The sequence below is a fragment of the Phycodurus eques genome, chromosome 10 (assembly GCF_024500275.1).
Source record: "Phycodurus eques isolate BA_2022a chromosome 10, UOR_Pequ_1.1, whole genome shotgun sequence".
Classification (NCBI taxonomy): Eukaryota; Metazoa; Chordata; class Actinopteri; order Syngnathiformes; family Syngnathidae; genus Phycodurus; species Phycodurus eques.
The window spans coordinates 23,045,685-23,062,258 of NC_084534.1; the positions used below are offsets into that span (position 1 = coordinate 23,045,685).

Sequence of the window (16,574 nt, forward strand, 5' to 3'; positions counted from 1 at the left end):
TTGTCAAAATTTCCCAAGCATCGCACTTCACACCCTCTTTTGTTAATCTGTTTGAGGGGGCGGTCCTGTCTCAGGCAAAGGACCCACTGTTAACCCCGCCCCCTTTACTGCAAAGCCAACGCCAAGCACAACTTTCGTTACCATGACGGACGGTGCTGCAGCCCAGAGGGTGAAGAAACATCCATCCATCCAGTTTCTTTACCGCTTTATCTTCAAACATGTTTATTTTCACTATTGGGTTTTTACAAGGGCAGCACTTCGTAACCAAAGTTGCTGAATTAAACTAAATTAGTGTGCAGACCAGTGCATGTGGCGCATTCAGTGTACACATTACCAAACACAAACCATTTGGGGGAAAAATAGGTCACCCTTAAAAGATTCATTTAGTGGTTTAATTTCTCACTTAATGGGTGAAATTGTTACATTTATTTCCATGTATAGTTCAAGGTGACACATATCTGACTGTGTTTACACTTACTGAACACATTTAACAACTTGAGTAGATGGAGCATGAGTAGATGCCCAAATTGCGCATAAATAACACCAGGCAGTGACAATACAGAAGTAAACAATAATACATATATAATACAAATACACTATTAAGCATTGACCGTTGGTGGAAGAAACCGGAAGTCACAACACCATAGCGTTTAATTGGAGTGGGCTTACTCTTCCCCACTTTGATTTAAAAGAGGTTAAGCTCCACATTACTCCACTGGCCACCATCTGCAATTATTTAGCTTATTTAATGATAGAAACACCTCTAATTTTGTATATTTTGACCAGATTTAACTCTGTATGCTTTTGCTGAAGTTTCAATCTACAGTTGATGTTTTTTTAAATGTGTTTTAATGTGTTGTTTGACAGACGCGGGTGTGTATATATCAGCAATTGGTGTACTGTATTTCGATAATGTCAAGCTTGCATTGAGAGGGTACATTCGATCTGTTTACGTTGCACTCACTTTGACAGATATCCAATACTGATCTGATTTTTAGCCACATTTGGAAGAGGCCTGATTTTGACAGCATTATTTCCCCCCCTCTTCATCCTTAGACTTCCATGACCCATATCCCAATTTTCAGAACACTATAAATAATGTAGCTTTATTTTTGTCAAATATCTATTCGAGTCACAAATAGTGAAAAGCTGAACTATATGGCAGAAGGTGCATAGAGTAATCAACCTGTGCACAGCAAACTCCCGCATATTCGCGGTTTGGCATTTGTGAATTTGCCTAATCACAAAAAAAAAAACATATTCCCTGTTTTGGTGCAATCTAGAAGTATCTTGTTGGCAAGGAACTGTTGAAGTGAGTTGAGGAGCTTCATTTAGACAAAAATTTGGCTTTTGCTGCCATCTTGTGGGATATGTAGACAATTACAGTACAGTATTTTGGGGGGTGTTGCTATATCCACTTTGTGACAGTTTTGTTTGGTGGTGTGATTTAAGGTTTTTTTCCCCTAGTGTACAATATGTGCCTTGTCTCAAAGGTTTGGAAAGTGATGCAAAGACACAATGAAAACATAATAGCAGGCTGTGTGTGTGTGTGTGTGTGTGTGTGTGTCTTGGTGCTGATCCAAATGTGTTTCTTCATTGGCATTTGGGTTGAAGCAGTTCTTTCCAGCACTTCTTAGGGAATTACAGTTTGTATTTACACAGTATGTGAGCAAGAATCACTTAATTTGAACTGGGCTGTGTTACAGTCAGTGAGCAATTGTGTCACTCTCAATTAACTTTGATTCTTACTAGTGGTGGGTAAACCTCTTTGGAGGACAACAATGCTGCGAGGGCGTGCAACTGTGCATAACGGAGTTGTGTGAGCATGCATGCGTGCATGTGCATGTGTTTGAGAGTGTGTGTGTGTGTGTGTGTGTGTGCCCCTTACCCCAGCCCTCCATATCTGTCCACAGGACCGCCAGCCCCGTCTAGAGTTATTCCAGGAATGCGATGAACATGGCGGCCGCGATGAAGGCGCAGAAAACGGGACTGCTGGAGCTCCGGGTGGCCGTGGACCGCTGGACCCGGGTGCTGGCCACGCTCACCGAGGACACGCTGACGGTCACCCCCGGCGAGGGCGCCGACGAGCCGCCCAAGAGCAATCCAAACCCCGCGGGGGCTATCAACGGAGACCCCCCCAATCTCAGCTCGTGTCCCGTCCCGGAGACCATCACCAACGTGAAGCGCACGGTGCGGGTTACCAAGCAAGATGTCGGAGGACTCGGGATTAGTATTAAAGGTGAGAGCAACTTTTTTTTTGATTATGGACGCAAATGTGCAGCGGCGGCGCCATTCAAAACGACGCGAGTTGAGTTCCAGTTAAACTTTTTTGACACCGAGCGTGGAAAACACATTAGCCGCTGTTGTTTCGAAAAAAACAGCTTGCTTTTGGCGCATTTCTAATATTTAACGAACTTGTTGTGTGGCCCAAAAGGTTGACAGCCGCCATGCTGTATTTACCACAGCGGGGAGCTCTATTAGTGTCATTAACTAAGCTAGTAGCCTAATGTAGTATGTAGCCTGTGTGACCAAGTACAAACAGATGGACATTTTTAGACGTGTTTATGCCTCTTTTGAGTGTTAAACCATCCACCCCCCCACCCCCCAAAAAAAAAAAACTCATCAGGCATATGAATGTAACTGTGACTAAAACACACAATATTGTGCATTTTATTTTTGAAATGTTCATTAAACAATATATTTTAATTGTTGTCTTAATTTTTTTTATGAGCGACACTTTTTTGTTGTTGCTGTTTGGCTGAAGAAAAAGCTTTGAATGAAAACAAAACTTATTTCAGTAACTTTTCTTTTACACATTAAGTCTCTCATAATTTCATTTGTTTTGACTAGCATTAACATTATTGTAGGCTAACATGTTAGACCTATCTATTTATCCTTTATCAAAACTTTAAACTTTCTTTCACTTCTTAATTATTATTATTTTTTTTTATTTTTTTTTTGCTGTTGGCGAAAGAAAGCTTTTTACTTAAAACAACACTTCGGTAACTTTAAACGTTAACCCCTACCCTTTTGCTTAGCTTAGGTTTGTGTAGCTTCGTATCATTTAGCTAAAGTTAAATGTTGTCTTAAATGTTAGTTTTACTTGCTGACACTTAACACATTTTTGTTGTTTGGTTAAAGAAAAACATTTGAATCAAAACAAAGCTTATTTTGCTAACATTTTACATTTTTACATTTTTTTTTTACTAGCATGTTAGCCTTAAAGTTTGCTAACATGTTAACTATCCATCCATAGCTTATTTAATGCTATATGTTGTCTTATTTTTATATTTTTATTTTAACATTATTTCAATAACTTTGACAGTACATATTAGCCTCAAAACCTTTGCTTAAAGCTATCTAGTCATCTAGTCATACAAATGATCAATACAGGTTATCAATACTCAGTAACGAATATCTGTATAGATGAATGATGACAAATAGTATTACTTTAAAGTTGGCATAACGCTTAAAACTATATGCGACCGGGCACTCCCCATGGGACAAGACAAAGACTTCTCCATGTCTAACATTATCAGGCTTACGTTAACCGCAATGTGTACTCACAACAGCGTGGCGGCTGTTTGGAAGCCTTTTGCAATCCTGTTTACATGGCCTTAGCTGGGGGTCTCGGCAGGACGGACAGACAGTTGGGAAGTTAAAGTTTTGTAAATGAAGTCGATAGAGACCATGCTGTAGTTGTATTTTTCTAATCCCAAACAAAGTTTGAAAGTAGTCGTAGCAGTCACTACCCGGGCTTTTAGGATGCTCGAGACAGGGGTGTCAAACTCATTTTAATTCAGTGGCCAAATTCACCCCAATTTTATTACGCCCCCCGGTTGCCAAGCCGCGGAGGCAAAATTCTCAATGCGTTGTAAGTCACTGATCATTGCCTTAATGGTAGCGAATAAGCTACAAATCTTACCATGCTTCTTACACGTATCGTTTACGTTATTATGAAGGGAGGGTAAGGAGTGGGTAAGAATCAGAATCAGAATCAGAATCATCTTTATTTGCCAAGTATGTCCAAAACACACAAGGAATTTGTCTCCGGTAGTTGGAGCCGCTCTAGTACAACAAACAGTCAATTTACAGAACACTTTGGGGACATAAAGACATTGACAAAAAACAATTGTGCAAAAAGATGCAGAGTCCTCTAGCACTTAGAGCAGTTCGAACGACTAATATTGCAATAGTCCGGTGCAATGACCATTGTGCAAAGGGCGCTGAGACTTCAAGGAGTGTATGCGGTTTAAAGTGACAAGTAGTGCGATCATCTGGGACAATGTTGGTTGTGCAAATATTACAGATACTCCTCAATCAGTGTGCAAATGGAGCAGATGCTACTCTGGCATGAGTGGCCAGTATATGCAAATAGTGCAGCATGGCGAGACAACTACAGTGAGTGCACAAGTAATACATAATTGGCCCCACAGAAATGTGACAACGAACTCAAGTCAAAAAATTGCCAGCTTGTTGTAATGGAATTATAGGTTAGGTGTTTAAGAAGTTGATCGCAAGAGGGAAGAAGCTGTTGGAATGTCTACTAGTTCTAGTTTGCGTTGATCGGTAGCGCCTACCTGAGGGAAGGAGCTGGAAGAGCTGGTGACCGGGGTGCAGACGGTCCGAGAGGATTTTGCACGCCCTTGTCTTAGTTCTGGCAGCGTGCAAGTCCTCAATGGTGGGTAGGGGGGTACCGACAATCCTTTCAGCAGTTTTGATTGTCCGTTGCAGTCGGAGTTTGTCCTTTGATGGAAAAGCATGATGCTTATTGCTAAGCTATAGTTATGCATTAGCAAAACATCAAAATAAGTGATTTACACTTGTCACACAGGTCTGGCTCGGACCGTGTTATTTGTGGAGACTAACCAACTTTAAACAACAAAATAACAGTGCAATTGAACAACAAAATAACAGTGCAATTAGTGCGTGTTTAGAGATATATAATAATAAACATCCACACAGGATACCGTGTCTGAACCAGAAATGAATTAGTATTTCACTGCACAGTGCGGCGAGGAATTCGTGTGCTTCCTCGTTCCAAATCTGTTGCCAAAGGTGAATGGCTTGACAAAAAAAAAAAAAACTATTGTACCAAAAATAGCATGTTCCAGACTCCAGAGACTTGTGTTTGTATTTTTAAGAGTTAACACTGCCGCCATGCTGCTCTTTCGCTCTGCGCTGTTAATCCATTTTCAATAGGCAATAGATATCATCATATCATATGACATGGCCGCCACGTCAATGCCCCACATTCAATATGGCCGCCACATAGGCACGGGAGGCACATCTTTTGGAATTGGATATATATATATTTTTATATATCTGTGAAATACGTCAGTCCCATTCCCTGCCTGCATTGCACCACAGAGCTGGTAAACAGCAGCGGTCAATTCTAGAACTGACAGTCTTTGTCAACAGCATTTTAAGTGACAAATGGAAACTGTTTTTGGACACATTTTTCAGTCCTGACGGTCTGTTTTATCCAATATCCGTTACATCGGGGTCTGTTTATTAAGGTCCTCAGTGTGACCTCCACTAGACAGAAATAGCAACAACAGTCACTTTTATTGAAAAATTGCAGTTAATGTGTTCTCGATCCTCACGGGCTGGATCGGACCCCTCCCAACGAGCCGCTTCATATGTTTGACAGCCCTGTCCCAGCTGATCCATACTGTGTGTCGCACACAAATGTGGGTATCTTTAAAAGCAAAATTTTTCTATGCGAGTTTTGCATGGCACTTATAATAAATATCCATGTATGTGTGGCCAAAGAGGGGGGGGGGGGGGGGGGAAACATGATTTCAAGCAAGGAGGTGGGTAGGAGGTGTTCAGCTGCTTTTACACAGAGACCCTGCAAAATCACAGTCATGACAGATGATGCAAAATTTGTCTGCTTTTGCCTATGATACAGAAAGGCGGGATACTCCCACAACTGTTTGTGCTTTCATACAGCAACACAAGATCTTACAACAAGATAAATAGATGCGTCATAAGACTCAGGTGTCATATTTCACACCTTTCCGGCGTTCCCTTTACACACAGGAACCTCAGAAAGTGGAAAAAATACCAGGTTGGCTTTGTCCCTGCAAAATGGAAACGATTGTTGGTGTTAAACTGGTTCATCAAAATCAGAGTTGTAAAAGACGACTTGGCATTTTTCGGCCTTTGCCTTTAACACAGAACCTAAAAATTAATACACCCAGTGTACAAGCAGATGTGTCAAAGACTCTCCGCAACAACGCAGGCTAAACTTAGCTGCTCCTCAACATACAAAGCTTGTCTCTCAATCGAGATGTATCACTTCATACTTCCTTGGACCAATTTGTGAATGTGGAAGGGATTTCTGTACATCATAATAGTAGCAGATGACCCAGTGTATCTTCCTTAGACTTTTACACTTGGCATCTCGCAATCAGATAATTAGATGTGTGATGTCAACAACTGGCGTCACCGGGCAGAGATTTTTTTCTTATTTCAAGTGCCTCTGTCATGGCCCTGATTCTACCTCAGAATATGGGAAAATTGCCAGATGGACTTTGTCCATGCGACACAGAAAAAAAGGCACAAAAATGCCAGCTTTTACAGACAGTGCAAAAGGTGTTTGGTTCTTTTTTAGTCTTGCAGTATGCACATGTTGACAAGTCGTTGTCGTTGTTGCTCCTTATTATAGCTAATGGCGACTGGTTCATTTTAGCTCTGCAACCCTCCATCACCCTGACAACAACGGTGCCTCTAATGGCAATTCTGTGATGTCCGTCTCTGTGAACAGGGGAGCCTTGTAGAGCCACACAGCTTGTTATTAAAACAAAATGATTACCGGCACCCTGCTCACTTGATGTTGTTGTTACTGCGTGGCTCAGTTGGAAGGCAGAGATAAAGAACGGGTGGGAGAGAACAGAAAGCAAAAGCAAAAAAGATGAGAAGCGAGATGTTGGCCTGCTGACACAACAACGAGTGAACAGCTGAGAGGAGCAGGCGGCAGTTGTCATTGGTCAGATGAAAGCTATGTATCAGGGAGTGGGCCGCCCGTGTTAATTTTAGGGAGCCCACCCTGGCTTTTAGTAAGCGTAGTAGAGGCAGTCAACATTCACTTTGCTATGTCTAATTTAAGCTCTCTTCAAGAGTGCAGAGAACAGGTTCTAAGTTCGTTCTGAGGACTGAAATTTAGAATGTTGAAGTACAAAAGAAAAATTATAATAATGTGGACACCTACCAGTAAGTAATGTGTGTTGATACAGCCCACCTGTTCTAAACTGCCACACACTCATGCATGTCTAGCCTCATTTGCATTGGGAAGCTCCTCTAATTGACTGTATATAGTAGCAACAATCGCTTTAAGAATGCGTGGATAGACTACTTCCCTCTCCGAAAAAGAGGACTAAGAAAAGGAGTATCTCTGTGACCGACATTGAGAACTTGTCTGAGAACTGGAAACAATTATTGCTGGTGTTACCAACAAAAGGAAAAAAATCACATGGGAGAATTTAACCACTGCTGTTCTGTTCTGTTGGATCAGAGAAATAAAAACAAACGGTTTGACTCAAACTCAATGCCAAAAAAAACGTCATGGCCCACAAATGAGAAATAGCTTTTAATTGACTGGAGGAGGACAAGCAATTATGGATACCCATATTGCCAGGATTATTGGACACGTCATTATATGTGCAGCCAGCCAGCCGCAGCGACAGCTCCTATGAAGGTGCACATCCACTGAGCTATTCCGTAGAATGAGTAAATTAATGCGTCGCGCATTCCAATAGGCGATGTGTATTGGAGATTATTTGTGCATTCATTGAAAGAAATGCTTTCCTGTTCACGCAGCTGAATTTGTTGTGTGATGGCGCTTTAATTTAAATGTGGGTGCAATCTATGGCTTTAACTACTATTTGGATAACCCTTGTTAAATTTCGCCTTGTTGGTGATGTCTGTATAGGAACTGGATGGGAAATAATCGCATCCAACACAGTCTGTCGACATGATTCGGCTTAGTATTGGGTGCAAAATGTCTCATATGTCTCCAATCTCCTGCTGAAATGTCCCAGTGGCCAAAGATCTAAGGGACGACAGGACTTGGATGTGCACTCGGATGGCTTTGGTGACCCTCTTTGTGCGTTCTGTTTGTAGTTTCACTGTTCTTCCACAAGGTTTTGTGTGTATGCATAGTCAGAGCTGTGTGTAAATTTAAGCATGTCCCCACACACAAGCCCAACTTAATAAATGACATATTTTGTGTGGCAATGTTTGTATGCACGCATTACACACAAGAATCCGGAACCCAACTGCGTAGCCTATCACAATGGATAGATAGTGTAATACATTGTGGTCATCTAGGATGATGCATCTCTAGTTCTGTTTCCATTATTCAAAATCCGAACAAATTGAAGAGTATATAAGTCACCTAGAACCGATTTCGGTCGACATTCAAGGGTCCACTGAACTGTTTCGAACGCCAAATTGTACAACTTGTTAGTGTTGTGGGAAACGCTACCATTCATTTACCTGTCACCATTTGCCTCACTACACCCCCCGCTATCCCACCTGTCGTCCGAGCAACACTTTGTCAGCTTGGAGGCGCAGACGTGTGCATGACGTTGAAAAGACAAAGTGGGATGATGAAGGAATATGTGAGGATTTAAGTATGGCACTGATGGTTATGGGAAGAAATGATAATTATGCTGATGGCAGTAAGATCCATGGCAGGTTTTTAATTTATGAACTCCACCAATTACTTGCAAAGCAGTCCACATTTTAATTGTAACCACAATTGTATTAGTATTGAATTTTCTTGCAGAAAGTGCCTTTAAATTCCTCCTAATAGGACCAAGTATTGACTGACTCTTCTCCTCGAGGCATTGCCTCATTTCTAATACTTAGCCATGTAGCAAACGACTTGTCTGATGCCACCGAGGTCAAAAGATGGGGACACCATACTGTCCGAAAATCGGTTGGGAATGTACTTGACAGGCTCGGGAAACCATTCTGTCCAAAACTCGGTTGGGAATGTACTTGACATGCATAGGAGGAGCGAAGCCATTGGCTTGTAAATCCCGCATGGAGCAAACTTGTACAAGATGGATTTAAAATTAATTGAATGTCTTTTACAATATATAATGACTGGCTCACCGCAAGACCAGAGTTCAATCGCCAGCTGACTTTAGTGACCATTGTTCTCGAGTTGATAACCTGACAACCGATTTAAAAATCTGCGCTATGTCGAGACTGTGAAAAGTGAAATACGGCAAGGATCGACATATCGTGCCGTCGTGACTGTAACGAAAGTTGTATCTAGCATTGACTTCATGATGAGGTTTTGGAGCTGAACGCGGCCTGAAATCTGGCAAAGGCAGACACCTCCAAATTGTATATAAAGGAAAAACCATAGACACAGTTCCGCCCCTTCAAAACACCCAAGTGTGTTGCAATTCTTGATTCTTGGAGTATTTTGATAGACTTATATCATTGACCTGACCTGACACTGTTTTCAATTGTGGAAAATAACTTCTATAATATGTCGTCAGTTTAGCAATTAAGTTGTCTTAGCCATACACATTTAAAGATTGCAGTGTGATAATCTGACTGGTAATGTCCAGGAATGATCGATCATTAATATCATTTAGAATTAGGATCTTGAACTAAGTGTTACAAAAAGCAGAAGAAAAAGGAGAACTGAAAGTTAAAGTAAATCCGACGTCGCACGTGAAGCGGTGTGACAGTTTGTAAATTTAATTTCATTTAGTTTTTACCCCCAATGTTTTTGGTTGAATTCCACATTAAACAACCATTTGGGTCACTTAACATAAGATGTTTCACTTTTAAGATTAAAAGAAAAATTCAGGTGATTAAATCGGCTTTAAAACTTGTTAAAACTTAAAATTAAATTTGGGTTCTAAAGTATGCCATACAGGCAACCATTCCCGTAACTGTTGACATCAGGCTCGAACAAACCGAATGATGATGCACATCATGTCGTGCAGGTGGGAAGGAGAACAAGATGCCCATTCTCATCTCCAAGATTTTTAAGGGCTTGGCCGCCGACCAGACAGAGGCGCTTTATGTGGGCGACGCCATATTGTCTGTCAACGGTTGCGACTTACGGGAGGCCACGCACGACGAGGCCGTGCAGGCCCTGAAGAAGACTGGCAAAGAAGTCATCCTTGAAGGTAAGACGTTTACACATGCGCAAGAGTTACACAAACACTTCAGATGTACTCCAACAATGCCAAAGTTCTTCTTCTGACCTTTTCCCTACTCAGTCTTGAATATGATTTAATACAGTTTTCCATTATGCCGGTTAGTTTAATCCTGAAGGGTCATTTATGATAATCTTATAGTGAGACTCTTTTAAGTCATATTTTGATCACACTTATCTGGATACATTCAAATAATGAGCTTCCGTGAAACCAGACCAAAGACCTAAAAGATCTCTGATTGTCTCAGAATAGCAATGAAGAGATGGGTTTGTTGCAGTATCGAGGAAGTACTCTGTGATAGTGCTGTGCTGCACTTCAACGAAACACCCGCTATGCTGTGGAATGTTTATAGTGAGAATCCACAGGGTGTTTTTTTTTTCATTATTTCTGCCTCCAGAGCTCATGTCGTGAGGTTTGAAATGGAACGGGAACGTGCGCACTTTGGAGAATTTTAAGTATCGGATCAAACCAAAAAAGAAACTCAAATATTCATGAATGCTCTGTCATGTTCCAAACTTAAAATAATTTTTTTGACATTTTAACTTTCAAGTCCAATTGTACACAGATATGTTTTTTTTAATTTCTTCACTCTAGATTACAAAAAATAGTTGTATTCAAATTTAACGCCGTTAATGTGATGTCTTTAGTAAAAAAAATAAAAATAAATAAATATTTTCTCCATGGTCAAGGCAATGCGGAAGTCAGTTTTCAGCCACATGGGAGCTTACCGCAAGCATTGTTTTCAGCTGCCTCAAAAAAAATTTCTGCATGAGGACAGTAGAAAGAAATGCATTGGGGGGAAAAAAATGTTTTTTTTCATGTAGACATGACATAAACGTGTGACTTATTAGTGTAAGCTGCAGGAAGACAACATAGTAAACTCAGTTATCGGTCAGTGATTTACAAAGTGTGGTGCTGAAATAAGCAGGGATGTCCCTGAAAAAGACATTGCTTGGATGGCAGCAGATGTTGCTCCAAAACCTGTATGTACCTTTCAGCATTAATGGTGCCTTCACAGATGAGAATATTACCAATGCCATGGGCACTAACACACCCCCATACCATCACAAATGCTTAGATTGTATCTTTGCGTTGATAACAATCTGGGTGGCCCTTTTCCCTTTTTGGTCCGGAGGACACAACGTCCATGATTTCCAAAAACAATTTGAAATGTGGACTTGTCAGACCATAGCACACTTTTCCACTTTGCATCAATCCACCCCAGATGACCTCGGGCCCTGAGAAGCCGGCGACGTTTCTGAGTGTTGTTGAAAAATGGCTTTCGGATTGCATGGTAGAGTTTAAACTTGCATTTGTAGATTAATTGCCTTTTTATTTTTATTTTTTTAAGTATTTTTTTAAATCTCACTTGGTGTAAAAAGTTTGAGAACCACTGGTCAAAGCTAATTTGAGAGTGGGTAGATGGTGCAAACTCAACCACTTTTTTTGTGCTCATGAGCAACTCTGCTGCCGAGTTTTGTTGACTTCAGCCAAGGGAGCAGAGTTGCAGACAGGGGAGCTCAGTGCTTCTGTCTTCCACTTGTCCACAGTCAGGCAGAAAAGTGTTGACAGCAGACAGCTCAAGCGGTGCCGCTCTGTGATCCGTCAAGTCAGGAATCATTTCGGGCGGGCTCCCCCCTCAGTAGAGCAAGCAATTAGATGAAAGAAGTGAGAACACTCCCAGTGGAAAAGTGATCATGAGTGCGCACTACTTAATTTCTTTTCACACCACACACTTATTTTCGATTGTGTTACATGATTGCATCGGCAAAGAGAACATTTATGTGCCGGCCAGGACGATTTTATACGGAGCTGTATCCACTGATGTCCCTCAAAATATGTAACAATGTACAGTGGTGCCTTGATGCACATAGGGAAAGAAAATGCTCATCTTTCTTCTTTCCCTATCTTTAGAAATTTAAATGAATGGAATTGTCAATCTGTTTCAGCCCTCAAAACATGCACAAAAAAATTTTGGAACACAATAAAAATAACACTACAGTATTTTACTTTTTCTTTAAAGAACATGGTAAACAAAATTAAATGTGAAGACTCAAACAGTTTGGCATTGTGCTTTCATGCACATTATCTGCTCTTCCAGGTGTGCACACCTTGGCTACCAGGGGACAGTATAATACTTACAAAATAAATACACTAGGTAGTAAGCTGCAGTACCATTAGTTGTTTTTGCAGAGGATAAATAATATATTCCTGTGAGTATTGTTATACTGTGTTTCTACATATGTTGCTGCACTGTTTGTCTTCAAATATATGTTGCTTAAAGGGTAATAACTACAACATTGATGCTAGTTTCGGTAGCCCGTCTATGGGATTTTGCATTGTCTGTTAGCATTAAGCTAGCAGACCTACGGAAGTTATGTGTTTTGGTGAAACACACAGTGTAATTGTCTGCTTACAGTAAACTTCAACTGGAAATTGCAATAAACAGGTCGAAGCAAGTATTTGGCCTTCTTTTTTTTTCGTTTTGAAATTTTCTGCCACCTGTCTAAGCGCTCGTGTCTCAAATTTTTTCTCGCAACACAAGACAAAAAAAAATCTGCTGAACGACAGTAAAGTATCTCGTAAAGTATGAGGAAATGTACAACATTTGCTTTCACCCCAAACCTCTCGCCATGAATAGAGAGAGGTCAATCCGACTACTTGAAAGAAAATACAGTAAAAGTTGCAGCTATTCCTCGTTGTTAGCATTCCCTTGCGGGTGCCGTCTTCACCTCTCTGTTGCCCTCTCTTCCTGTCTGACTTTACATCAAAATGTGATGGAATAATCAATGTGTGTGTGTATGTGAGAGGAACAGTAAACACCTGAGAGGGTCAGATAAATATAACACACCAGATGAAATCATAAATCCCCAGCTGCCTTCATTTCCTCCCAGTTATATTTACAACCTTTGTGTGTGCGTGTGCGTGCGTGCATGCGTATCATCCTTTTGTTTGTTTACAATGATAATTTCTTTTGCTTGATATTTAGTTGTTTGAGTGCTATTTTTAAATCCTAACCTTGGCTTTGAAGCCCCAACCTTATCCTCCATCCATCCATCCATTTTCTTTGAAACCCCTAATCTAACTTGAAACCCTACATTGAACCCCAAACTAGCTTAAAACCCTACCTTGAAACCCTAACCCTAGCTTGAAAGCAGCCTTTGAACCACAACCCTTACTGGAAACTCTAATGTGAAACCCCAACCTCGTCTTAAAACCCTTCTTGGAACCCCTAACCCTGGCTTTAACACCCGACTTTGAAACTCCAACTTTAACTTGGAACCCTAATTTGAACTCCCACGTTAAAACGGTAACCCAATCTTGAAAATCTTCTTCGTTCCAGAGTCGAAACTGTGGAATGGAACCTCTGTGCATGAACATGACCTGGCGGCTGGTTTCACTTTCCACATCACGTTTTGCCTTCCTGTCAAATTGGTTTCCGTTGTCTCGCGGTTTGTATTTTCAAACACAGCTGCACCAGCATGCATTTATTTAGGCGCTATAACAGAGTCATATAACTTTTTTACACGGTGTACATAGCGACGGCGGGGGCTTAAGATCAGCCCCAAGTTACTTGTGCAGAGTTTGCAGAGCTTCTTCCCCCTGCCAGGACATTTCTGGACGCTGCTGGTTCTCGCTCCCATGTCCTTTTCATTGCTGGCCCGTGGCTCACTGCAGACACACAAACACACACATGGATTAAGCAGGCTTAGTTATGGAAGCGCCGAAGTAGCAGTCTTTCCATTGTTGTAGTAACTTTTACAAGCAGGCAGGGAATGTATTTTAGATGTTATGTCAGCTGCATCGGGCCATCGAGTCTGTGCAATAGCAATTAGGCTGTTGGTCACTTTGTAATCTTGAACTGTTGCCTGAATGACATCATCTATTGTTGTATGCATTGGGGAGAATAGTTTTCAGGCCAAGGGAAGGGAAAGAAATGTTCAGTGGAACCGCCCCAAGTCATACAATTTGGAGTTCAACCAAAATGTTCTGGAAAAAAATGCCTCAAGCCTGCACAGTTTGAATTAGTGGTTGGCATGTCTGCCTCACACTTTTGAGGGTCTGGGTTCGAAAATCTGCTCCGGCCTTCCTGTAAGAAGTTTGCATGTTCTCCCTGTTATTGCATGAATTTTCTCTGAGGACTCTGGTGTCCTCCCACATTCCAAGAACATTCATGTTAGGTCAATTGAAAATTTGAGATCAGTGTTTTTCAAAATTTTTACTCCAAGTACTTAACTCTCAAGATACCACCATCATTCCCAACATTAAAATACAGTAGCGCAGAAGGCCAAGTGTTCATCCAAAACTATATTTGTTATTGTAAGCCACTGTAACATTATGCAGAATTTAACATTAACGTTATGCTTAAATAAAAATAAAAAAAAACTGATTACTTTAAAGTGCATTGCACATCAAAGGGAAATAAAAATTGTAGATACAATTCACCCCAGCTAGCTTCTCCTCTCTAGGAGAGGAGCTAGCTCCTCTCTAGGAGAAGCTAGCTGGCATAGGCGTGCTGGAGCCTATCCCAGCTATCATCGGGCAGGAGGCAGGGCACACCCTGAACTGGTTGTCAGCCAATCGCAGGGCTTATACAAACAAACAACCATTCGCACTCACATTCACACCTACGGGCAATTTAGAGTTGTCAATTAACCTACCATGCATGGTTTTGGGATGTGGGAAGAAACCGGAGTGCCTGGAGAAAACCCACACAGGCACGGGGAGAACATGCAAACTCCACACAGGCGGGGCCGGGGATTGAACTCCGGTCCTCAGAACTGTGAGGCAGACGCTCTAACCAGTCGACCACCGTGCCGCTGTAAAACATGTAAATGTTTATTTGTGGTTATCATTCCATTCCATTTGACAAACATAGAGTCCTTGACTCAACCGGACTGTTTGTCATTCATTATAGTTTTCCAAGGGGAAAAAAAATAAATCACTCCTGACACACCCCACACAACAGGATAATCGCTCAGGATAATCTTTGAGGCATATGATCGCTCCTTTGGTGACTTTGATGGAACCGGGGTGGAAAAAGTATTGGTATGCTGCTTTACTATCTCTCTTAGTTAAGCATAAATGTGTGGCTATTCAGACAGTGCCTCTGAAATAATTGCAGCATCTTTTCAGGTTTTTGTGCCCATTGGCACTCATTTGTCCTTTTTTTTGGCTCTTTTCTGTGGCTAATTGAGCATATTCAATCAGTGGCAGAGGCCTTCAGTGAGAGAAAGCAACCCGTTTGGTTGGTCAGTTTCAGGGGGTGACAGCATGAGAACACAAATGGCTGCTTTGTTACATCGGAAATCCTTGGGCTCGAGCCATGTTCTGCTTGATTTTACCTTGCAAACAGTGTCATATCACGGAGCAGATGGATGCAAACAAAATCACAGCACCAACTGTGATCATTAAGCACGTAGATACTGCATTACCAAAGTGTGAAAACTCCATGTGCGCAAGCAGTGATGTGTTTGGCCAGTGCCTGGGGTGCGATTAGATTTTGAGGACGTTCATCTGTGCCTATGACGCTTTGTCAGCACTCTCCACAGGCAGTAACCCCAAATCTAATCTCTCGCTGTCTGTTTCTTTGCCACACACATACTTGCACACCTGCATCCGATCTTTGGCCTGCCAGCAATATATCCATGCTTGAACTACTGGAAGTCAAACGTTTGGATGAATGTTCTCATTCAGTTGCACTAGAAAGTGTGTCCAAACTTTTGACTGGTAGCATATGGAAGACAATCATTTCTGTACAGTGATATAAGTCACAGTTTGAGTGCTTTTTTGAGACGTGGCTGTTTATTACCAGACAAGCTTTGTTTCACCTTTGTGTTTTTGCCCTTCTGTTTCTGTTGTCAGCCAACGAGCAACTAGAAATGTGTCTCGCTCTGCCCTTTGGGTACTCTAACCCAATATAAGGGAGCCCCTTTTCCAATGGTAACTCCTCAACTCACCACAGATGCCGTCGATATTGATACTTTTCAGTAACACCACCAGGCACATGGAGTTCTCAGTTTACACTTGAATATATAAGGTTATGAACAGCGAGTAATGAACTACTTTGTACAGCGGTGTAAAAATACGTCTTCACACAGCACACGAAGGCAAGCACAGTTACCTTTGTAATTAGGGTTGGTATTCAATTGATTTAGTTTTATGAACTATACTCTTTGGAAATGGGGCTATAGGGCTATATTATATCAATTCCAGCTTCATTATGTCATTATAAATACAATCCATTCCAAGAAGCTACATGCAATTTAGCCCAAACATGATATGCTGCACACTAATGTCCCGCTGATCCACAATTACCATTGTCTCTCTCGAGGCCGGCTGACAATTAGCCTCTTGTCCACACATAAGCATAGCAGCTGT

The 16,574-nt window shown here is 41.4% G+C and overlaps 1 protein-coding gene across 1 annotated transcript in view; it reads left to right on the forward strand.

Annotated features, from left to right (window-relative positions):
• The first annotated feature begins 1,802 nt into the window (after positions 1-1,802).
• Positions 1,803-16,574, forward strand: part of snta1 (syntrophin, alpha 1) — a 31,491-nt gene continuing 16,719 nt past the window's right edge. Inside the window, exons 1-2 of the mRNA XM_061687601.1 lie at positions 1,803-2,239; positions 9,978-10,163. Of these exons, the coding sequence (XP_061543585.1) occupies positions 1,951-2,239; positions 9,978-10,163 (475 nt within the window). The 5' untranslated portion in view covers positions 1,803-1,950. The remainder of the gene's footprint in view (positions 2,240-9,977; positions 10,164-16,574) is intronic.